The sequence below is a fragment of the Coenobita brevimanus genome, chromosome 87 (genome assembly GCF_032717465.1).
Source record: "Coenobita brevimanus isolate Jiangsu-jjx chromosome 87, ASM3271746v2, whole genome shotgun sequence".
NCBI classification, from domain to species: Eukaryota; Metazoa; Arthropoda; class Malacostraca; order Decapoda; family Coenobitidae; genus Coenobita; species Coenobita brevimanus.
In genome coordinates, this window is record NC_137040.1 from 132,829 (window position 1) to 157,790 (window position 24,962).

General features: G+C 43.0%; 2 protein-coding genes across 2 annotated transcripts in view; both read right to left on the minus strand.

The window, feature by feature from the left end:
* The window catches only part of LOC145410957 (PDF receptor-like), a 131,794-nt gene extending 114,622 nt beyond the window's left edge, over positions 1–17,172 (minus strand). The window contains exon 1 of the mRNA XM_080281012.1: positions 17,158–17,172. Within this exon, the coding sequence (XP_080137138.1) occupies positions 17,158–17,172 (15 nt within the window). The remainder of the gene's footprint in view (positions 1–17,157) is intronic.
* Positions 15,544–24,962, minus strand: part of LOC145410959 (uncharacterized) — a 164,388-nt gene continuing 154,969 nt past the window's right edge. Inside the window, exons 16-20 of the mRNA XM_080281014.1 lie at positions 24,555–24,690; positions 24,436–24,512; positions 23,616–23,787; positions 16,513–17,990; positions 15,544–16,472 (exon numbers count right to left, since the gene is read on the minus strand). Of these exons, the coding sequence (XP_080137140.1) occupies positions 17,272–17,990; positions 23,616–23,787; positions 24,436–24,512; positions 24,555–24,690 (1,104 nt within the window). The 3' untranslated portion in view covers positions 15,544–16,472; positions 16,513–17,271. The remainder of the gene's footprint in view (positions 16,473–16,512; positions 17,991–23,615; positions 23,788–24,435; positions 24,513–24,554; positions 24,691–24,962) is intronic.

Sequence of the window (24,962 nt, forward strand, 5' to 3'; positions counted from 1 at the left end):
GGTGTGTGAATATTGAACTCATTTCTTAGTAGGGAGTCACCGAGAAAATAGCTTCTTTAGACCCAAGAGCACCAGCATTGTCAACAGCTCGTGTCATAGTGGAATTGCTGTACCGTGTAAATATGTAGTTATAACACGTCTACATCCACGTCATCCAGTAGAGTACACGCATTATTTCTTTTAAGTAATCTCTTGGGGGAGGTGGGGGTACTGACAATCTTCACCCCCCTCCCCCCGTAGTTCACACAACGCACGACGTCAGAACGCATGCCCTGATCAAGGAAGGGTGTAAATCACAATCTTTATTCAAATATGTGAACGGTACAGTCATGAGAGCCAACCTGAAAGCCATTATGGTCAAAGCCCCATACTGTCACCGACCATGACTGCCAAAATTTCAGTCAGGCATCGAGATGGTGAATAAATCGGATAATGTCGGGGCAAATGATCATGTTAGTGTTAACCCATTCAGCCAGGAAACGTCGTTCATTTTATTCTTGCAACAGCCTGATGATTTTATTCAGCTTACGGTACACTTTTCAAACTGAAGGAATCAGATGCAGTACTAATAGTATCTTTAGTACGAGAGGCTGCTCGTAAGTTGAATAAAATGGCTTGATAACAATAAGAATAAAATAAGAATAATGTCACTCTGGTTCAGGGGAATAAAAGAATCTTTACCTAAACAAGGATTACGTAATCAACACATTTCGCACAGAAATAACAATGATTAGATGGACGTGTAGTTCTTACTTAAATGCTAGGCCTGGGTTTGGGGGGAGGCTAGGTTTACTATTGACGAATTAAGAGGAGGGATGGGACAAAAGTGTATTGTTGTGATGAGGAGGGATAGACTGAGGTGGTTAGGACATGTGGAGAGGATGGAGGATGACAACTGGGTGAGGAGAGAGAGGTGTGAACGTCGGAGGTAGGGCTGCGAGAGGCAGACCGGAAAAGGCCTGCGACGAGGTCATAGTGTGTGACCTCAGGGATAAGGGAGTGAATAGGGAGGCTGCAAAAGATTGTGCAGTGTGGAGAGCCGCCATTATGTGACCAAGGCCGACGACGCATGCAAGCATGTTAGATCCTTTAAAAAGATACGATACGAACGATTCGACACAGGTGAGGTTCAGGGATCACCATATTATATAATTTATCTCCTGCCACTTTTGCCTTCCATCTCTACAGTATCCCCTGCCATCCTATTGCATTGACGAATAGGGGAATTTGGAGGAGGAACACGAACAGCAACAGTCTACCCTCCTCCTCCCTGCCTGACTTACCTCATGCCCCCTCCCCCCTTTCTCTCTCTCTCTCTCTCTCTCTCTATCCCCGACTCCAACACGTCAGCTAAAATTGATCCACCACATGTGTGTGTGTGTGTGTGTGTGTGTGTGTGTGTGTGTGTGTGTGTGTATCAGTATGTGCGTGAACCTGTGCGCGTGTGCATCATTGTGTGCGTGTATCTATGTGCTCGTATCTGAGTGAGCGTGTATCAGTGCTTGTGTGTATTAGTCCCTGTGTGTATCAGTGCCTGTGTGTGTCAGTGCCTGTATGTATCTGTGTGCGTGTATTAGTGTGCGTGCGTGCTCTGATCAGTGCTTGTATCAGTGTTTGCGCGAATGAATACGTGCGTGCATTAGTGTATGCCTGCTCCGTGTGCGCGTGTATAGTGCGTACATGCCGCAGCGTGTGCGTACATCGGTGTGTGCGTGCATCAGTGTGTGCGTGCTAAGTGTGTACGTAGTCAAATTGTGCGTGTTCAGTGTGTGCGTGTTCAGTGTGTACGTGTTCAGTGTGTACGTGTTCAGTTCAGTGTGTTGTTCAGTGTGTACGTGTTCAGTGTGTACGTGTTCATTGTGTACGTGTTTGCTTGTTTATTGAGTGTGTGTACAGTGTATGCGTGTATAGTGTGTGTGTGTTTAGTGCGTGCGTGTTGTGTGCGTATTTAGTGCGTGCGTGTTTAGTGCGTGCGTGTTCAGTGTGTGCGTATTCAATGTGTACGTGTTAGTGTGCGGTCTCAGTGTGTGCGGTCTCAGTGTGTGCGGTCTCAGTGTGTGCGTTCTCAGTGTGTGCGTACTTGTGTGCGTGCTGTGTGCGTATTTACTGTGTGCGTATACCAGTGTGTAACAAACTGTCTGCATGTTTGTGAGAGTGAAGGTATGAAGGTATGATGATGATGATGATGATGACTGAGGTGTCTGGCAGTAGATAGTAGTAGTATATAGATGATGATGATGACGATGATGATGATGATGGCTATTATGTTGGTTGTGGTGGTGGTGGTTATGGTGGTGGTGGTGGTGGTAGTGGTGATTGTGATTATGATGATGATGGTGATGATTTTTTCTAGTTCTTTTTAATCCGGAAACTTTTATGTTATCTAGGAGGATTCTGTACTCTACTCCTTTCACCTTAGCTTGGCCAAAATTTTCGTCCTTTTGCAGCTTATTTCACGTGTCTCAATTGCGTCTTTGAAATAGCACTTGTTCGTGACTAGCATAATATTGTACTGTTACAACTCAGCATTCGAGATGAAGAGATTGCAATTTTAGGCCAAGTTAGAGTAAAATGAGCATAGTTAAGTGGATAGGATGGAGGGATGGAGAAGAGAGGTATACGAGAGAGGCGGGTGTAAGATGGGGGAAGGGCAGCGAAATGGCAGTGTACAGGGCGACATGGAGGCGATTTGTTTGTGGCCACCCCTTACGGGATTAGGGCGTCTGGCTATAGATAACTAGACAGTTAGGGCCATAGCTATAGGTGACAATACACAGCTATTAAAATTACATCCATTTCCCTTATTTTCTACAATTTCTTTGGCCTACAACGCTTCCTGGCTGACCGTAAGATATCCCCGTGTCCTAATTTAGTCACCTTAATGGCAAAAACAGCAAAACCCAACACCTGCAGCAAGAGGAGAAGACTACACATCATCACTACCCCCTAACCAGCATAACGACGTCTATTGTCCTCATCTTTTGGATCTATTTGACCTATGACACTTCCTGGTTGGTAGCAAGATATCTCTGTGTCCTATCTGAATCATCTTAATGGCAAAAACAGAAATTTAACCCCAAAACAGTAAAATTTAACACTTACATCAGGAGACGGAGCCGACACAGCCTTCATCCTCTTATCGTCCGACGGCAACTGACTGACCAATGGAATGTCATGCTTGTCCAGCCCAGAAACTTGTGTGAAACTTTACCCAACAACTTTTACAACCACTAGAGGGCACGGAAGCCCATTCATGTTCGGGGTAACTCTAGTATTTTGTTCCAGCTAATACCAGAGGCTATTATGCACCTGTGAGTTATTTATAAGTGTTTGGGAGCGTTAATGCTGTAAATATTAACCCTCCAATGATCGTGACAACTCTCGTATTCTTTACCATTACACTCCAGACGATTTTATCCAGCTGGGAATGGGTCTTAGGAGCCTGAGTGCATAAGAGAAAACTATCGTAGAGGAAGCATCAGGGACCGTAGCAAACGAAGTCAGATATTAAACTTAGATGTTCACCATACTCTATTCACTTTCACTTTGCCTAATATTGCCATCTCCTCACCTTAAATGCTGAGCTGTAAGGATACATTAACACTAGAATATAGAACAATACTCTCTTTTTCCTAACTGGACCTAAAATTACCATCTCTCCATCTTGAATGCTAAGTTGTAACAAAAGATGAACACCAAAACATGATGCTAGTCACGAAGAAGTGCTATGTAAAGGATGTAGAGCCATACCATTGTCATTTCCTGGCACTGGGCTGCGTGAAATGTGTAAAATGACCTACACAAGGATGGAAATCTGGCCCGTGTTAGAGGAAGAACGGTATAGTCACGAAAAGGTGTTATGGAATGGATATAAAGCTTCACTTCAACTTGGCCTAAAATTGCCATCTCTCCATCTTGAATGCTGAGCTGTAACAAGAGCCTGACGATACAATATGATGCTAGTCACGAAAAAGTTGCTGTGCGAGGGATAAAGAGCTGTGGTATTGTCTTCTTCAGCCTGTAATCAGCTTTGGAAAAGAAGCAACAAAATGAAGATCTCAGCCATGTTAAGTCTGATAAGCTATAATATACAGTTTAATGGAACGCTCTGATAAAAATTACAGCTATAAACTCATTCTACAACTCCCTAGCACCTGTCCCTTGGCGATTTATTTTGCTTATTACACCTGTGCTGTATAAATACTTCATGCTTTACCATAATCTGCATAAAATACGTACAAAAGGATGTTAATGGGGAAGGGAGTCTGTGTGTGTAACTGCAGTTGTGTGGTGAAGTGTGGAGAGGTTACTATTTTAACACATAAAAGTCTCGCTCTATCCAAGGCAAGAGTATGAGTATTCTCCACTATACTCTTTCTACACTAACTTGGCCTAAAACTTCCATCTTTCCATCTGAATGCTGAGTTGCAGCAGTAGATGAACACTGTAATATGATGCTGGTCGCGAAGAAGAGCTGTGGAAAGGTTTTAGGGCCATGATGTACGAATATTTTTATCAATAATTACCGTTTTTTCTACCGTCACAATACGTAAGAACGAAGTCGAATCAAAAGGTTTTGAAAAGATCCAGGAATACTAGAGTTCTCTGTGGTAGTAGTAGTAGTTGTTCCCTAGGCAGTCTGGCCGAACAGCCCCGAGTCCCTTAGGAAGGCCATGGCCATGACCGGGCTTTCCCACAGAGCTCTCAAAGAGTGTATGTTGTGTTGTTGGCGTAGGTGATTGTGTGCAATGCAGTCTTCCATAATGTGCTTAATAATATGAGGGTGCTGTGTTGCATCCTGGACAGGCATCAGCGACGGAGTCATCCAGTCTCTTCTGGTAGCTTAAGAGGGCTGGATGGTGCCCACATCTCAGCCAGGCCAGGTGGACCCTGTCCTCACGAGGAAGATAGGATTCAGAAGGGTGGATGTCAGGAGGCCGTGCATGCAGCTGTGTGTTGTCTTTACGTGACTGAATGGAGCGGCGAGTGATCTGAGTGTGGATATGCTTCTGGAAGCTGGTCTGAGGTGGGCGAGGGCGGAGAGATGACAGTATTTGTATATGGTATCGTGTGCTGGGTGTTGTTTTGATGTTCCTTGGTGTGGGTGGATGTGCTGCCATGTACTGTAGTGGATGTTGTCGGTTTGTGGAGGCTGCAGCAAGAAACTGGATGCCTCTCATGTCTAGGTGATCCTTGACTTTGAGGACTTTGATTTCTTGATGTAGGTGGTCTGTGGGTGTAGCAGCTGTGCAGCCTGTGATTATTTTTAGGGCCTTGTTCTGCGTGGTCTGTAGAGTGTTGTAGTGTGTTTTGGTGAGGTTAGAAGCCCAAGCAGGGCTTGCATAATTCATCACTGAACATATGTATTGTTTGTATACTGTGGTGGTGGTTTCTTTGTTGTGTCCGAATGTTGTATGGGCAAGTGACCTCAAGGCATTGAGTCTTGGTGTTACTTTATTTTTAATGTTTGTGATATGTTGTTTAAATGACATTGATGTAGTTCTCTGTGGTAGGAAATGAAGGAGGAAAAGTCTGTTTGGTGTTGGCGAAGCATGGCGGTGAGACGTGCAGGCACACGCCTGCCTGGATACACACACACACACACACACACACACACACACACACACACACACACACACACACACACACACACGCACGCACAAAACACACACACACACGAAACAGAACCCACACAATCCTCCAAACACACCCTAAACAGAACCCACACAACTCCGAAACACACTCCAAACAGAACTCACAAACCCCCCAAACACACCCCAGACAGAACCCACACAACCCCCCCAAACACACCCCAAACGCACCCCAAACAGAACCCACACAACCCCAAAACAGAAACCAAAAAAACACACAAAACACACCCCAAACAGAACCCACGCAACGTCACAAACACACCCCAAACAGAACCCACACAATCCCCAAACACACCCTAACCAGAAACCACACAATCCCCCCAAAACACACCAAACAGAACCACCTCTCTCTCTCTCTCTCTCTCTCTCTCTCTCTCTCTCTCTCTCTCTCCCTCACACACATCAGTGCCACCACGTGAAGGTGTGTCAATAGTGCTTGCGGTAAAAGTCTGTAAGTATAGAACTATAGACGTACAAGCTACGGATCAGGCAAAAAGTCTACGGAAAAAGCGACCCAGGTTTCACTACCGAAATTTTACTATGAGGGATGTATCGGACTCGAGAGAGGGGCTGTATGGGACTGTTTTTTGGGTGTAGTAGGTGTATGTATGGAGTGTATCTGGGATATATAGTATACACCCCAAGTACATGCCGAACAAACCCCAAACACACCCCAAACAGAACCCAAAACCCCACCAAACACACCCCCAACACACCCGAAACAGAACCCAAATAAACCCCCCAAAACACCCCAAATAAAACCCACACAACCCGCGCAGACACACCAAAATCACACCTCAAACAGAACTCACACAGCCACCCCAAACACACCCCAAACAGATCCCAGAAAACACACAAAACAAACCCCAAAACAGAACCCACACAACCCCCAAACACACCCGAACCAGAACAGACACAACCTCACAAACACACCCCAAACAGAACCCTCACAACCCCTCCAAACACACCGGAAACAGAACCCACACGACCCCCCAAAAAACACCGTAAGCAGAACCCACACAACCTCCAAAAAACACCGTAAGCAGAAGCCACACAACCTCCAAAAAACACCCTAAATAAAACCCAAACAACATGCCAAAATACAACCCAAAAAGAACTCGCAAACCCATCCCAAAACACACCCCAACACACCCCGAAATGAACCGAACTAACCCCCTAAAAACACCCAAAATAGAACCCACACAACCCCCGTAGACACACCAAAAACACACCCCAAACACCTCCCACACAACCCCCCAAACTCACCCTAAACGCACCCCAAACAGAATCCACACAACCCCCTCAAACACACCCAGACAGAACCCACACAACCGCCCCAAACACACCCCAAACAGAGCCCACACAACCCCCCAAAGCACCCCAAACGCACCCCAAACAGAGCCCACACAATCTCCCAAAAGCACCCGAAAGATACTCGAAACAGAACCCACACAACCCCCCCAAACACACCCCAAACAGAACCCACCTCTCTCTCTCTCTCTCTCTCTCTTTCTCTCTAACGTGCCATATTGTATGAAAACGTAGAGCTTTAAGATAACGTGTATACACCTACATACGTACATACATACATACTCACGCACACACTACATACACACAAGCACACACTTCATGCACACGCACACACTTCATACACATACACACACTACATACACACATGCAAACACTTCATACATACACTCACACTTCATACACACACACACACACACACACACACACACACACACACACACACAATACTCTCTAATGGAACTTGCTGGTGGGAAAATGTGTGTATGTAACTGTGGTGGTGTGGGATGTTGCCATGGTAACACACAGGCACCTCCCACCAACTATCAAGGACTTCCTTAGCGATATGTTTTTGGACAAGGCTGATTAAGAAGTCTCCTCTTAGAATGTTTGTGTGTGTGTGTGTGTGTGTGTGTGTGTGTGTGTGTGTGTGTGTGGGTGGGTGGGTGGGTGGGTTGGTGGGTCAGCGGGTGTGGGTGTGTGTGTGTGGGTGAGAGTGGTTTTGTTGTGTGACTGGCGTTTTATATGAATGTGGTTCAATGTGGCTTTTGTGTGTGTGTGTGTGTGTTTCTGTCTGTTAGTTCACTACTCCTCGTGTGTGTGTGTGTGTGTGTTTGTGTGTGTGTGTGTGTGTGTGTGTGTTTCTGTCTGTTAGTTCACTACTTCTCAAAGGACCTTGGCTGTACATGAGAAGACATGCTATTACAGTTAGGGCACAAATGCAATGTGCTATGAAGTCAACTACACTAATAATAACGCTACACTTCTCCCTTGACTGTCTCCTTACCCTGCGTGTCTGTCTGTCTTCTATCTGTTTGTCTTTCTGTCTTCCTGTCCCTCTATTGCAAACCACAAACTTCTCAACTGTCCACAACGTCCTAGATTATCATTGTATCGCGCAGTTCATTACATTTTCATCGTAAAGTGGCCCAAATTTTCGTCCTTTGATTTTTTTCTCTCTTGTTCTTGCGCTGCCTCCATGTTCAAAGGTCCTTTTATTTCTTAATGGAGGTGGTGTAATATAAATTTCCATATGGCTTGACATGTGGACACTCAGTGGATTGTGTTTTCCGTTCTTCCCACCTAATCTACAGTTTATCATATCTTTCCTGGCTTATTTCCCAGTGATATCTATATTGCGTACGGATTCCACACTAAATTATTGGCTGCTTAACAGGTGATTTGTACTGTGATCGTATCGTATCGTTTGCGAGAAGGACATCTTCAGCTTGCTGGGCTACCAACTGTTGATTGCTGACTATGGCCTTGAGCCACAATAGAAGATGCAGAGGGGAGCTAGGGAATCCAGACTCCCCATTTTCATCATCATCTAATCCTGTGTTGCCCCATGAAGAGTGACGTAGGAGCCCGGGGCTTGGCAAGTTGGTTCTGGCATTTAAGATGAGTGACCAGCCTCACTCATCCCTGGGTGGCATTACATGAACAATAAACCCCAATCACCCCTTGAATATGAACCTGCACAGATTCAGTCTGATTGGAGCATCTTAATTACCCACTAAAAAACCCCAAGGCACCATAATTTGGTTATATAGTTACCACCCATCATATTACATGGCTTCCTGGTGTACAGGAAATCATTTGGCCTCTCACTCAGTGTAGAGTCCCCCATAGACAGAAGGAAGGGGAAAGGCATGAAGGAAAGACAGAAGAGGGAGTGTAAAGTCATCTGTAGGCAAAAAAAAGAGGAAAGAATGAAGGAAAGACAGAAAAGGAAGGAAGGAAGAGAGGGAAGGGCAGACACCCAAAGCTGCGCTATACTGAGTGAGTGGATGGTGAGCGCCTCACTTACCACCAAGAATCAAATTTAAAAATAAATACTCACCTCTTCTGAAAGACTAAATTAGGGCCAATAGAAATGCATGTGCTGAACCTATGACTATATTGGTGGAGTATTTACATATAATAAGGACACATATCTGTACAATACAAAGGCTGGAAGTCTTGACAATAACACTTGGGCAAGGAGGCAGATGGAGCATTGTTGCTGTGGCCCCAGGCTCATCTGAAATGTGAACTACAGGAGTGTGCACTTAAACTGTCCTTCTCTAGCAGTCTGCCCTCTTCCTTTAGGGGGATAGGGAAGCAGTGTGGCCTAGTGGGAAGCCCAGCATGATGATATATCTATGGAAAAAAAAATGCAATTCTGAAAATGCCCTTACAATTAATTTAATAAGATACCCACAATATATCAGTAATAAATGTTAAATGTCAAAATAACTTGGATTGTAAGCATAATTACAGTACTGTATCAGTAACTCTGTTAACAAAACATACTGCACTGCTGTGGGTGCTGATGTGCCCCCGGGCTCATCTGGATGTGAACCTAAAGGAAAGCAGATTGAAACTGTTCTCCTGCAGTTAATCCATCCTCTTTTCAGAGAAGAGAGATATGAAGATTAGTGACATTTGTATAACTGGGCAGAGCAGCTTCCTGTTCATAATGGTGCCACCACATAAAGGCATCCCCTTCTGGCAACTAAATGCATCACAGGAAGCAGATCTAATCCTCTGAACACATTATTATAAACTTCAGTCTTTTTACTTCCAAATGATTTTCTTACAAGGTTACAGTTTCCATTAACCCCCCCACTACCTGATTTCTAAGATAAATAAAACTGTCTGAAAGTAGCAAAAATAAACTTTAGTATACTGTATATCATCAGACTGAACAGGTTATGCACTGAAGTACAAATTCTAGTTTTAGATGTAACAGATGATAGCTTGTTGTTGTTGCTCCCGGTTCATCTCAATGTGAACCCAGTGGCTACAAATTGAAGTTGCCTTTTTCCTGCATTCCATTCTCCTCCTTTTGGAGGATAAGGAGGGGACTGAAAGGAGTTTGTGTAACTGGGCAGTGAAGCCACCCTGTTATACTCGTGGGAGTGCCACAACATGAAGATATCTCAGTCTAAGACTGGAAATATGATTTTGGTGAAACATATCTAAACTATGACTAAAATCCGATGGCATATACCGTGCTGCATTTGACATGGAATCTAATATCACTGTGTAGTGAAAAACTCAATGACCACAGTATTAAAATGGAGTGGACTAAGGTGTAAGCAATTCCTTAATTTTGACAGTCATATATTGAACACCTGTAATTATTAGATGTGATCAACATGTATCCCATATTACTGAGCACTGCAAGCAATGATACAGAGAGATCACACATGCTGTATCATCACATTCATGGAACACCTGTAACCACTGGAAACGGAAGTGATCAGAAATTGTCAAAAAATGGGGACATGCCCACACCATTGCTCTCTCAATTTTAATTATACACCTCTATGCTCCTTCCATAATGAAACATAATAATAGATGAACAATGACATAAATGAACAGCTGATTATCAGTGAAACATTATTTGTAAATCATAAACAGTAATATCAGGAACAAGTACTACAGGTTAGTTATTGTTGATGTTCTCACTGCAGCCCCCAAACTCATCTGGATGTGAACCTGCTGGACTGCAGAATGACGCTGGTCTTCTTTGCAGTTCACCACCTTCCTTTTGAGGTTATAGGGAGGGAACTGAAGGACATTTTATGACCGACCAGCAGGACTGCCTAGGAAAAGTATACCAATGTCACCACATGAAAGTACCCCTCTCCAGCACCCCTAAAGCCCTGGAACTCTAATACAAAAGTCTGATGTTATTAGAGTTCATGATGAGAGTTTTACTGAAACCAAGACTTAAGAACATAATGCTACACTCTAACCTCTGTATAATAAATATTCAGATTAAAATCAGTCATGTTATGTGCTGGAGGTGGGGTTGGAGTTAGCTCTGTGGCTAGGGTAAGGAGTGGTTGGAGGAAGTTCACAGAACTGTTGCCTCTCCTGACACTGAGAGGGCTTTCCCTCCATGCTAAGGGTGTATGTGGCATGTATTAGGAGTGTAAAGCTGTATGGTAGTGAGACCTGGGCAGTAAAGGAGGAGGATATTCATAGATTCAAACGTACAGATCAGATGGATGTGTAGTGCGTCCTTGAATGTGAGGCCTGACGGGACTAAGATTATGAGTGAAGACTTGAGAGGAAAGGTGAGTGTAATGTACTGGTGTTGTGACGAAGAGAGGTAGACTGAGATGGTTTGGATACATTGAGAGGATGGAGAATGACAATTGGGTGCAGAAGGTGAGAAATGTGAATGTTGGAGGTAGGGTTGGAAAAAAAAAAAAAAAAAAAAAAAAAAAAAAAAAAAAATGGGACAAGGTAATAGAGTATGACCTCCAGGATAAGGGACTGAACAGGGAGGCCGCCAGAAATCGAGCAGTGTGAAGAGCCGGCATTAGGTGACCAAGGCTGACACATGCAAGCATGTTGGAGCCTTTATAAATGATACAATATGACAAAAGTACCACATAATTTCTTACATATTGTATTTAATGCAGTACAGTACAAGTAATGTACTGTATCTAGTTCACTTTGAGAAGAAATTCCACCTAACTAAACACAAAGATTAGATTGACGTAATGAGTTTTCTTTACAATTCTATGCCCTGGGATAACCAGAAGTAACCCAGTGTAACTGGAGGTAATATATGGACACACAGCCAGGCTTGTCACAGTACTGTAACAGTGTTCTCTCTCTCTCTCTCTCTCTCTCTCTCTCAGATCTTTGGACTCGGTAAGATTCTTCCTCATAGCTGCAGATATCACCTTCACTATAGCTCTGTCACCTTAACTTGGATGACATTTTCATCCTTCTGATGTTATTTCCTGCTTGATAGCAGACTAAGACGATACTAAGGCTCTACACCCTTGCCAATGCATTTCTTCAAGATTAACTCTATGTTCTTGTATAAATCTCTTTTAACAGCTCAGCGTTTAAGATGAAAAGATGTCAGTTTTAGGCAAAGTTACAGTGAAATTTGAACAGAAACACACATTCTGAAATGCGCTATTTACAATAAGTTCTTTTGGAAAAGATGAAAATTTTGTATGAACATTTTTGCAAAGCATTATGGTATTATAACTTTAATTTCTCATCCATTTCTAAACAAAACCAAAAATTGTGGATAACAAAAATAAAAATTCTCTGTAATTGTAAATGAAATAATGATTCTCTGAAAACAGTCTCTACACTGGCTGTCATGATAATAAAGAGCAAGTGTGTTTCAGTTTGCTAAACTTCTTTAGATAAAAAGATACTGTAATCACATTTCTTGATTGTAAGTTAACCTGACCAACAATAAATACAGTACATCATTTTACTGTCACTGTTGTTGGTATTGTTGTTGCTCTCGTTGTGGTGCCAGGCTCACCTGATCATGAACTCAGTGGTCTGAAGACTTAAGCTTCCCTGCTGATGCTTACCATCCTCCTTTCAGGCAGTGAAGCCTTGCAGTTATATCAGACTGGGTCCCTCTCCAGCAAATAATATTTCTGAATACCCTATTCAAGATACTGTAACCAAATTACACTAAATATATCCTCTGCCTGAAAACTCACATGATACATCTGATGAACAGTCACACATTAATCATTTCAAACTATGGACATAGTTATCATTTTCATTTTCGCTATCTTCAGATGATTTTACTCAGTTCTGGAGAGACTCTTCAAACCGAGAGAGTTGGATATTGCCTACATGAACCCCTTCACTACCAGAGGTTCTTCCCAAGTCAAATAAAACCCTTTGGGGGTAGCGAGAATATAATATAAGTAAACCACCGGAATGAAGTATTTAGGCTGAGTCTGAGGACTGTATTTTTTGTGACACAGAAGGCTTTGCAGCACATTTTTCATAGCTATTTGTGCATAAAAATTTAACATCTACCTCAAGCTTGAGAAAGATGCCTTCATGTGGTGGCACCAGCATTACTGGGTGGCTCCACTGCCTGGTTTTACAAACATCCCTCAACTCCCTCCCTAGTCCCTAACCCCCTCAAAATGGAGAGTAAACTGCAGTAGTTCAACTGAACCTCCAGTTTACTGGGTTCATTTACAGATAAGCCTGGGGTCACAGTAACAACAACACTCAATTGTATGTCATTTACCTTACATATTGGTAGTTTTAAAGTTGACATAGTTTGCTCCAATACCATATATAAAAAAAAAAAAGTAATTGACTGTAATGTACAGTATAAATCACTAAGAAAGAGTTACAGTACAGTGAAATCTCCAAAGCCAATTAGAATACGATAGTGAGATGCAATTTGTGTGTGCAATGTTATGGTGGTGGTGTCAGCAGCCATACAAGGCACTCACTATAGTTCTTTCACCTTAACTTGGCAGAGATTTTTGTCCTCTTGCAGTTCATTTCTCGTTGATCAATGACAAAATAAAAACAATACAATGGCTCTACATTCTTCCCATAGCACTCTTTAGTGAATGGCACTATGTTCATGTGATACTTTAGTGTTATAGGTCAGCATTCAAGATGGAGAGGTGTCAAATTTAGGCCAAGTTAAAGTGAAAAGCATATAGTAACCACACTCCTCACACTAGCATCTCACTTTAAGTGAGGTACATGTATTATCAAACATCCTGCAGTTTTCAAAATGTATAGAAAATAAACTTTCGCTTCAACTTAAAACCCAAAATCCCATTGCTGCCAGTGACTCAAGGAAAATGGGAGTCAATTAGACTTTTCTATGTCTACTGATACACAAAATAATATCCCTACTGCAGTGAAGTTGCTCAACCAATATAATAAATGCAAACTTCAGGTTCTATATCTTATATACACTATTTAAGTAGTTTGCATAAATGACATTTCTTAAATTTACTGAAAGGAAGAGTTTAGCTGACCTGACACGTACATCTCTTGATAACCCTACATAGTGTGTGTGTGTGTGTGTGTATAAGATATATATATATATATATATATATATAGTCTCTGTATACATATATACTGTATATACATACATACATATAATATATATAATTTATGTGCAATAATACATATGATATATATATATATATATATATATATATATAGTGTGGTAGGTGGGGACACTCACCATCCACTCACTTGATGTAGTGCTGCTCTCGGGTGTCTGCCCTTTCCTCTCTTCCATCCTTCTTTCCATCCATCCTCTTCTGTCTTTCTTTCCTTCATTCTTTCCTCTTTCTTCTGCCTGCGGGTGACTTTACACTCCCTCTTGTGTCTTTCTTTCCTTCATTCTTTCCTCTTCCTTCTGCCTGTAGGTGACTCTACACTGAGTGACAAGCCAAATGGTTTCCTGTACACCAGGAAACCATTTACTATGCTGGGTGGTAACCATATAACCAAATTTTGGCTCCTGGTGGTTTAGTGGGTAATAAAGGTGCTCCAATCGGATTGAGCCAGTGAAGGTTTATATCCAAGGGATGGTTGGGGTTTATTGCTCACATAATGCCACTCAGGGATGAGTGAGGCTGGTCACTGTCCTCTTAAATGCCAGGACCAACTTTCCTAGCCCCGGGCTCCTACGCTCCTCATGGGGCAACATAGTATTAGATGATGGATGGATGTATATATATATACAGTATATATGTACTGTACATATATATATATACAGTCAATCCTTGTAAATCGCGTGTTCATAAATCACGGATTCGTAAATCATGGCTACGTGGCCATCAGACTGCCGGCAACCTTAAATCACTGCTAAGTCACGAAAATCGCGGATCTAGGCACCCAAGTGGGCCTTTTCCGAGGAAAACCATAAACCATGGAATTCAAACTGAAAATCGCGACCCAACAACCAATCACCGCGCGTTCCTGGTGGCATATGTGCATACTAATGCCGCCATGTTGTTGTTGTTCTTGTCACGCCACTCTGCACACTACAGACCGTCACCGTGGGGTATGAGAGTTACCTGCCTTTTTTGTGCAATTTCCCCCCCACCTGCTACCTGCCATGGCCCCTACCGACCCCCCAATGAAGCACTCTAAGCAGAATGGCATCAAGAAGCTGCCACAGTTGTCGTACAGTCAATGCTTGGAGGTCATTTGTCGTGTTGAGAGGGTAGAGAAGTTTTCAAAGCTGGTGAAAGAGTTTGGGAAGAACAAGTGCTAAGAGGTTCTAAGTTCTTCCCAACACCACCCCACTCCATTCACTAAAGCAATTTCGTCATAGGATTAAGGTGAGATCCCTTAATACATGCACTGAATATTCCTAAACTTGTATGATTGTGTTTGATGGTGCCTAGATAGGTGTAGGCAGGGTGCTGTGGGGGCGAGTTGGCCAAAGTCCAGACCCAAATTAATTTTTCACATAAGAGTTAATATTCATAAATCATGGAATTCATAAATCACAGCAGTGGTCTGGACCCAAATTGCCGCGATTTACGAGGATTGACTGTATATATGTATATATATATATAAAATGATATGCTTTTTGCTGATATACTTCTGTGTTAAGAGATAAAGTGAAAGACATGCTACATGAGAATGGTTGGCTACACTTGCTTCAGTCACTGTCCTAAAAATAAGAGAAAAACATCAACATTAGAGTAGAGGAACTGCGCTGCACCACTCAGTATTTTGGAACTTCTGAATCCGACACATGGAGGATAAAAAAAATACAGGGATAGGGGGGAAGGGTCTCCTTCAGTTTGCTGAGTAAACCTTATTCATTTCTGTGTTAACTACTGAGTGAATCTAATTAATTTCTGAGCTAAACATTCACTGGGGTAGATACACAACACTTGATTCTGTTACAACATATCACTTTATTGTGCCATCACTTTCACTGTACCAATTCATCAGATTCTACTATAACACATCGCTTGTTTTCAAATAGCCTGACTTTGTTAGAATACATCACTTGATCCTGTTACAACACATCACTTGATCCTGTTACAACACATCACTTGATCCTGTTACAACACATCACTTGATCCTGTTACAACACATCACTTGATCATGTTACAACACATCACTTGATCCTGTTATCATCACTTGATTTTGTCACAACATACTTCACGTGATTGTGTTACATCACTTGATTTTGTTTTCTCACTGGCATTTTGTTATAGAACATCACTTGATTCTGTCTCATCATTTGATTTTACTGTATTACTAGCAGTTTTGTAAACATAAAGAACGGACTTCAAGACGCTTTGATTTACACGTACCAGAATATCAAAGTCACTGTCTTTGAAATGCTGATTTCTGTTTTTGATTCACTATTTGTCACTGACACATTTACAAACCGTAACCCTTGCATTCAAACTCTATTTATCATATTAAATCCATTGAAAACATTCTTCTACCGAATATCTGTCAGCAGATGAAGACAATAAGAAATGCAACAGCTAAAGTCAAACTCAAGAACTAGACACACACACACATACACACACACACATACACACACACACATACACACACACACATACACACACACACATACACACACACACACACACACAGTCTGATGCTTCTTCCTTGACCAGGGACAAATTTATGTGCCTAAATTGTTTGGACTCACAGCTCATCACAAGGTGAACTCAAACTCAAGATTCAATCCAAATTTCAGCCTCTACCAAACTGGAAGTGATCAGCTGTAAAAGGCAACTGGAGTGTGGATGACTATGGATGAGTTATATCTCTGAGAATCAGCAACTGCTTACGTACTGAAAGGTTGACAAAATAATAACAAAGCATTCCAGTACTGCAACAGTACATGTATGCTCTACAGAATTATTGCACAGAAGGATTGAATCTTGAGTTGAGTCCACGTTTTTACTTGCTGGTCAGTCCTGGTGGGTGATACTACCTGGAGTGTAGCTGAAATTTTTAACATGGGGTGGCCAAGAAATGATCAGGCCTGATTATGAGGTGACCCATGGAGAGCTATCAAGGGGATCCAAGGATATTTCCCAGGAATTTGGAGTGGCCACTGAGGAGGTCAGGCATATTTCAGGACTGGCCAGCACTTACAGTACAGCTTCAGTACTTGTAAGCTCTAGAGACTTAGTGCAGAGCAAAGATGGTTCTTGGGCTGAGTCTATATTTTTACCTGTTGGTCAATCATGGTGATGTAATACCAAGCAGTGTACAGTAGGTACAACTACACCCACCATACAGTTGGATGGTGGTGGTGGTTGACAGTATCATGTTTGGGAGGACAGTGTCAGGGTGACACCTCAAATGCTGGTACACTGACATCACCCTTCCCTCGTATTTCTGTTTCATCCTCCTGTATGCCACCTGGCGGAGAAGACCCACTATTACTCTGAACAGGACAGCCTGCTCCACTCCCCATTTTGACTGATTCACATTCAAAGACACTGCGTGCAGTGGCAAATTTAGCCTCAAAATCAACCCGTACTTCCTGGTGCTTACTGTTAGCTGGGTGAGGCTGACGTGGCTGTGTGCAGGGGCTGCCCGGAAGCACTGTGGCCGGGTGAGCATGGTATGACTGGTCATCGCTTGATTTTGAAAGTAAATCTGCCTCTGTAGGATCACCATCATAACCCTGGGCTAACTCCTTGGGCGGAGAGACAAGGGTATACTCTTTGGGTTGAGTCAATTCCTTTGGTGGTGAGGTTACGGTGAATATGGTAGTGGGGGCGTCCTGAGGCATTGTAGGTACAGAGTCATCCTGGGGCAGATCATCTCTGGGAAGAGTGTGAGCCTGGTCATCCCCCCGAGGCAATGTTGTCAGGGCAGGGTCACCCATAGGGATATTATAGCCTCCCCGAGAGTGGTAGCCAGATGAATTATCGGTAGATGGTGTGGACTGGCGAGTGTCTAAGTTATTCTCATCCAGTGCTGGTGGATGAGGCAAGCGGTGATCTGGGTAGCAACCTGAATCCCTTCCATGGTCACCTCGCCTCATGCCAGATCCAGCTGTAGAGGTAAAATGCTTTTTGAGTAGATTCATTTACACAAACTGTGACTTTACATTATGTCTAATACATAACAGTAACAATTAATAGTAACAATCATTTTTTCCTCATCCTTCTGCCTACAGGTGACTTTACACTCCCTCTTCTGTCTTTCATTCCTCCATTCTTTCCTCTTCCTTCTGCCTATGGGTGACTCTACACTGAGTGACAAGCCAAATGGTTTCCTGTACACCAGGAAACCATTTACTATGTTGGGTGGTAACCATAAAACCAAATTTTGCCACCTGGTGGTTTATTGAGTAATTACTGTATTGTGCTCCAATCGGATTGAGCCGGTGAAGGTTTATATCCAAGGGATGGTTGGGGTTGATCGCTCACGTAATGCCACTCAGGGATGAGTGAGGTTGGTCACTCTCATCTTAAACATCAGGACCAACTGCCTAGCCACGGGCTCCTACGCTCCTTATGGGGCAACGTAGGATTGGATGATGGATGGATAATAATAATAATAATAATAATAATAATAATAATAATAATAATAATAATAATAATAATGCATACATACATACATACATCATCTAATCCTGTGTTGCCCCATGAGAAGAATAGGAGTCCAGGGCTAGGAAAGTTGGTCCTGACATTCAAGATGAGAGCAACCAGCCTCATTCACCCCTGAGTGGCATTACATGAGCAATAAACCCCAATAAAAATGATGATAATAATAATAATAATAATAATAATAATATCATCATCATTCACCATCATCATCCAGACTTCCCTTCCCATCTCCGGGCAGGGTGAGGAGTAGCAATGTCCAGACAGCTCGTGTGTCCAATTCAATGAGCCACACTTCCATTCACTCATCATTCAAGACCCTGGAATCCTGGCTCTACTGATACACCAAAAAACATTCACCACATTCTGCAGCTTCACATAAACATATCCGACAGAGTCAATCCAGACAATGTCAAGTTAAAAAGGGGTGCCAAATCCCTGGCCATGCACTTCTTCTCACAACATTCATCCAGCCAGCTCAATCTCGTAAGTCCCCTAGCCTCACTGCTCACCATACCTCTCTTCCTCACACACTCATCCACCATATCCTTCCACCTTCTACTTGGCCTACCTCGCCTCCTCCCTCCTTCAAATTTGCTCTGATATACCTTTTTCACCACTTTCTTATCAAGTCTCTCCACATGACCATACCATCTAAGTACACTCTCTTCAATTCTGGTGTCCACCGACTTAACATCACTCCACATCATTCATGAATCACATTATTTCGTATCCTATCCACTCTCTGTACTCCACATACATTCCTCAGCAGTCCCATCTCCACTGCTCTTACTCTTGACTTTTCATTTTCATGCCACACCATAGTCTCACATCATATGTTAAAGTTGGCACCAACACTCCTTCATGTAAGCCTCGCGCACCTGCAACACTCAAGCCTCTTATCAAGGCCTTCATAGCACCAGCTACTTTCCTTTCTTGTGTCACTCTACTTTCCACTTCTTTTGCACATTTTCCTCTGTTTTCTATCACCGTATCCAGGTATTTGAATTCTCTCATCAACTCCAGTCTCTCTCCATTCACTGTAATATCACACTGGGGGTCATCTTTTTTCTCAATAACCATCACTTTACTCTCTTCTACATTTAATCTCAAGGTACGATGCTCACAGACATCAACAAAACTCTGCACTAGCCTGCCAAGTTCTTGTCTGGTATTTGCAAGTACAGAAGGCTCACCCAGTGCACGTCATCACAGTGCGCGGATCGCATTGTGCGCGTGACCAAAAATCATAACGAAAAACCTTGAATGCGCGAGTTTACCCCACAAAACACGAGGTAGAGGCAAGAAGTGGCTTAGAAACGCCATTTTCCATCAGTACGAGACCCCCCCAACACACAACGCGCCAATAGTGACCTAGAGGCTCATGGGGAAGGTGCTCAAGAGGAATCTACAATAAGATATTGCCAATAACAGCTTCAATAATAATGTTTTCGGCAATAACAGTAAGTTAGAATAGATACCCAGTTTCTATAATAATGATGTTTATTTCGTGAATACCAAGTTGTTATACTGCCAATACGTCCATAACAAGATGAGGAATGAAACAAACAAGCAAGAAGAGATGAAGGAAATTGCCGAAAATGTGAGCAGTAGCGAGGAGAGGAGGGAGGATCCTCCTCTCACCACCTCCCCTGACTCGCCCACCGCCGTCCTCCACTGCCCCACCTGACTCACCAGCCGCCTCCCTCTCCACCTTCACAGCCCCACCTGACTCACCTGCTTCACCTGGCATACCTGCAACCCCCACCATAATGACTGTTGCTGCATTCTGGAAGAAATGTAACATTCAACAGGCCGTAAATATCTTCGTCAAAGCCTGGAATAATACAACACTGGCAACCGTTAAACAAGCGTGGTGCGGCCGGGATGGTGGCGGAGGCACTGTAAGTGCGTTGCCGTGCCTCAGAACCCCTGTTGTTTAAGTCCATCAGGCCTGTTGTCTACTGTTGTTAAGGTGACTGCCCATATTTTAGTTATTGCAGCTATATCTGTAGTACAATGTCTAAAAAATGTGACCTTTTTTATGTCTCTAAGAGCCAAAAAATGTCCAGGTATTAGGGGGTACCGCCCATATGTAATTATTCCCATAAGATTATGTATTCCAAGTACGCGAATTCCCAGTGCGCGAGGTCGTGGACCGCCCAATCTCTCGCGCATTGTGGGAGCCTACTGTAGTACTGCATCATCAGCATACAACAAATTTGGGATATTTCATCCATCACCAATCATTACCAATGCCATCCCATTCTCCATTACTTGTGTTTTTACTTCTCTCATCATCCTATCCATATATATATTGAACAACCAAGGGGACATCACACAACCTTATAGCTTGCCCACACTGATTGTGAACCATTCACTTAGTTGCCCATTTACCCTTACACAAGCCTCACTACCATCACAAAAACTCTTGATAGCACCTACCAGCTTACCATCATTTTTTTTTTTTTTTTTATGCGAGGAAGAAGGAACCAAAGGCCGCGAGCCTGCAATTACTGTTCTTTCCAAGAGAAAAACAAAATACAAGAGAGCTAAATTCAAGATCCAATCATTTTGAGATGCCTGGACACACTGCGTTTGAAAGACTGGAGATCATAGGAAGTAGCAAATACAGACAGAGGGAGACAGGTCCAGAGTTGACCTGTTGCATAAATGAAGGACTGGGAGTAATGGTTAACTCTTGCATTAGAGGGTTGGACAGAAAAGGGATGAGAGTTTGGTACTAGACGGGTGCTACGCACCAATTGTAGAGGTGGAGGAATTTCCTGGGTACAGGAAACCATTTGGCATGTCACTCAGTGTAGAGATCATATGGCACCTCTACATTGAGTGAGTGGATGATGGGCACCCCCACCTACCACAAACATCTTACTAATGTTGCACACTATAAGCCCTCTTCCAGGCTGTGTAGTAATACTTCCGCATCAGTGCAGTATTCCATCCTCATTTCCGACCTGAACACTGGGTTGCATTTCCGCAGAGTTAATTTCCAAATAAGGGACAAAATTTCTGCACTTTGCCAATTCTGGTTCCAGCCTGGGACAATTCCCCGTCAACACAATTCCCCATCAGTAGGCTGAGAATCTCAAACTTATACTGTATATTTATATACACGTAACATGTGTAGACTATTCATATAATTTTAATGTACTGTATATCAATTGTACATTTAAAGTTATCAGACAATTAAATAAATGCTAATGTCTCGTATGTAGCCTAATGTTAAACAATGAAGTGAAAATTACCATACATCGTCTGATTTGCATTTCAATATTATATTTTTTCTGTTAATACCAAACATTTGATGCCACATTTTACATTTATGATCAAAGCAATAACGTATGGAAGTGAAGCTTGGACGTTGTTGGAAGGGCACAAGTCAAGAGTGAGAGCAGTGGAAATGAGTTATTTAAGAGGAGCCTGTGGAGTCACATAGAGAGACAGGCTGACAAATGAGGACATAAAGGAGCGTTGTGGTGTGGATGTGGATGTGATAGGAAGCGTTAAGAGGAATACACTGAGGTGGTTTGGCCATGTGGAGAGGATGGAGGGTGAAAGACTTACAAAGAGAGTGAATGTGAGATGGAGGGGTGTAGACGGAGGGGGAGGCCAAGGATGAGATGGAGGGATGGGGTGGAGAGGTATATGAGAGAGGGGGGTATGAGTTGGGAGCAGGGCAGTGAAATGGTGTGGGACAGAGCGACGTGGAGGCGATTTGTTTGTGGCCACCCCCAATGGGATTGAGGCGTCTGGCAAGAGATAGATAAATAGATCAAAGCAATAAACCATCATCACTTTTATAATTCATATAACACAAAAACTAGTATACCTAGTGGCAGGTGGAGGCGCTCACCATCCACTCACTCGATGTAGTGCTGCTCTCAGGTGTCTGCCCTTTCCTCTCCTCCATCCTTCTTTCCTTCCATCCTCTTCTGTCTTTCTTTCCTTCATTCTTTCCTCGTCCTTCTGCCTGCGGGTGACTTTACACTCCCTCTTCTGTCTTTCTTTCCTTCATTCTTTCCTCTTCCTTCTGCCTGTGGGTGACTTTACACTCTCTCTTCTGTCTTTCTTTCCTTCATTCTTTCCTCTTCCTTCTGCCTGTGGGTGACTTTACACTCCCTCTTCTGTCTTTCTTTCCTTCATTCTTTCCTCTTCCTTCTGCCTGTGGGTGACTCTACACTGAGTGACAAACCAAACGGCTTCCTGTACACCAGGAAACCATTTGCTACGCTGGGTGGTAACCATATAACCAAATTTTGGCACCTGGTGGTTTAGTGGGTAATTATTGCGTCCCAGTCGGATTGAGCCGGTGAAGGTTTATATCCAAGGGGTGGTTGGGGTTGATTGCTCATGTAATGCCACTCAGGGATGAGTAAGGCTGGTCACACTCATCTTAAATGCTGAGACCAACTACCTAGCCCCGGGCTCCTACGCTCCTCATGGGGCAATGTAGGATTGGATGATGATGATGATGGATGGATCTACTAGCACTCAAAACACAAGAAAAATAACATGATTATCAATTCATGTACAGTATATCAGCAGGTTCTTTACGCAGAAAACATCACTTCGCACAATCTAGACAAAATCAACTCCAAAAATACTTGTTATGAGAGTCTCTCTCTCTGTGTTTCTCTTGACTTTCTTTAACTTGCTCCACTTCCTAGTATATAAATGTTTTTCAGCTCCCTCCCTACCACCCAACTTGGCAAAGGGCAACTTTGGCCTACAGTCAACCAAGTTCAAATGAATTCAAATGAACCTAGGACTACAACAACAACAATAACAACAACAACAAACCTAACCCTTATGTAAGTATGGTTCATTCATTTTAACTTGGTACAACTGTTCATCCTTTTACAACTTTTTTTCCATAGCCCTGAGGTAAAATAAAACAATACCTTACTATAACTCCACATTCTTTTCTATATTGCACTTTTTCATAACTAGCACCATATTCTACTGTTAATCTCTTCATACAACACAGCACTGAAGACAGTGAGAAGGTGATTTTATGCCTAGTTAACGTGAACAGAGTAAAGGAAAATACCTATGTCTAAAGTCTCCACTTCCGCATCTGACTCATCAGCATCATGAAGCAGAGCCACAGCTGTCAGTAGTTTGGCACAGGTCTCAGGCTCAGTGATCCCCAGGCAAGTCAAGTCTGTGCGCTCCACCTCACGAAATTGGTCTAAGTCCTCATACCCATTCAGCACAAACACCTGTGTGCAACAATAGATTTCACGTAAACCACAACACATGTTAAGTATATTATGGTAACTAACATACAAATGCATGAAGATAACACTACGGTTGTCATATACTACTTTCTCCACACAACTGTTGGTCTAGTGAGAAAAAGGTGCTCCAACCAGATGAGGTCCAAATGGGTTCAGATGAGGGATCATTGAGGTTTATTGTTCACATAATGTCACTTGGGGGTGAGATATTGGTCTATCATCTATCTTTAGTCAGACACCTTAATCCTGCAAGGGGTGGCCACACACAAATCGCCTACATGTCACCCCCTCCCCTGTCATTTCGCTATCCTCCCCCCAACTCACACTGTTTCTTAAATGTCTGGACTTACTAGCCTAGCACAAGGCCCCTAGGCTCCAGATGAGGCAATATTGGATTGTTTGATAGATGGTTGGACTGTTATTAACTCAAATATCCGAAGGATGTTTTATTTTACTGTATTCTAGCCTTGCCTCATCCACACTATCTTGTTCAACTTATGGGAAACCTTCTGCAGTAAAGGGACCAATGAAGGCTATATCCTTTTCCAGCACTGGTAGTCCTGTACAAAATCATTTTCTGTGCATGAAAAATGCAACTGGGTTAAAAGTTTGGCAAGCCCACTGACATACCTGTATGAGGTGAGAAAGCTGAAGACGAGACAGCAACTCTTCCAGTGTGCGTGGTCGGCCTCGGCGCTGAGTAGAGGCTGACCCCCCACACCGCCCTGCCTCACCCCGCCCAGCCCGACCTCCACTCCGCCTCCTTGCAGGCCGCTCCACCTCCTCCTCAACCAGGATGAATTTGAAGTGACCAACCCGGCCATCAACACAGCCCTGCCACAGCCCTGATGGGTTCTTGGCAATTATATCAATCGTGTCACCTTTCTGTTGGACAAAGTTTGGCATGTAAAAGGCCATTATAGAGAAGGTTTTCTAATCTAATAAAGATCCTACCTTTCAGCTTAATTGGTGTACTGATTTAACTAGTAACCATGGACACTAACTCCTGCCTCATAACTACTGCTACGGAAAAATAAGAAAAATCTGACAATGCATCCTCTTCTTTGTGTTTCAAAAGAAAATCAGAATCATTAAATCCAGATATGTAACGAAAACTTGCTACACATAACTCCTGGTTTGCTTTCAGCCCCCATCCT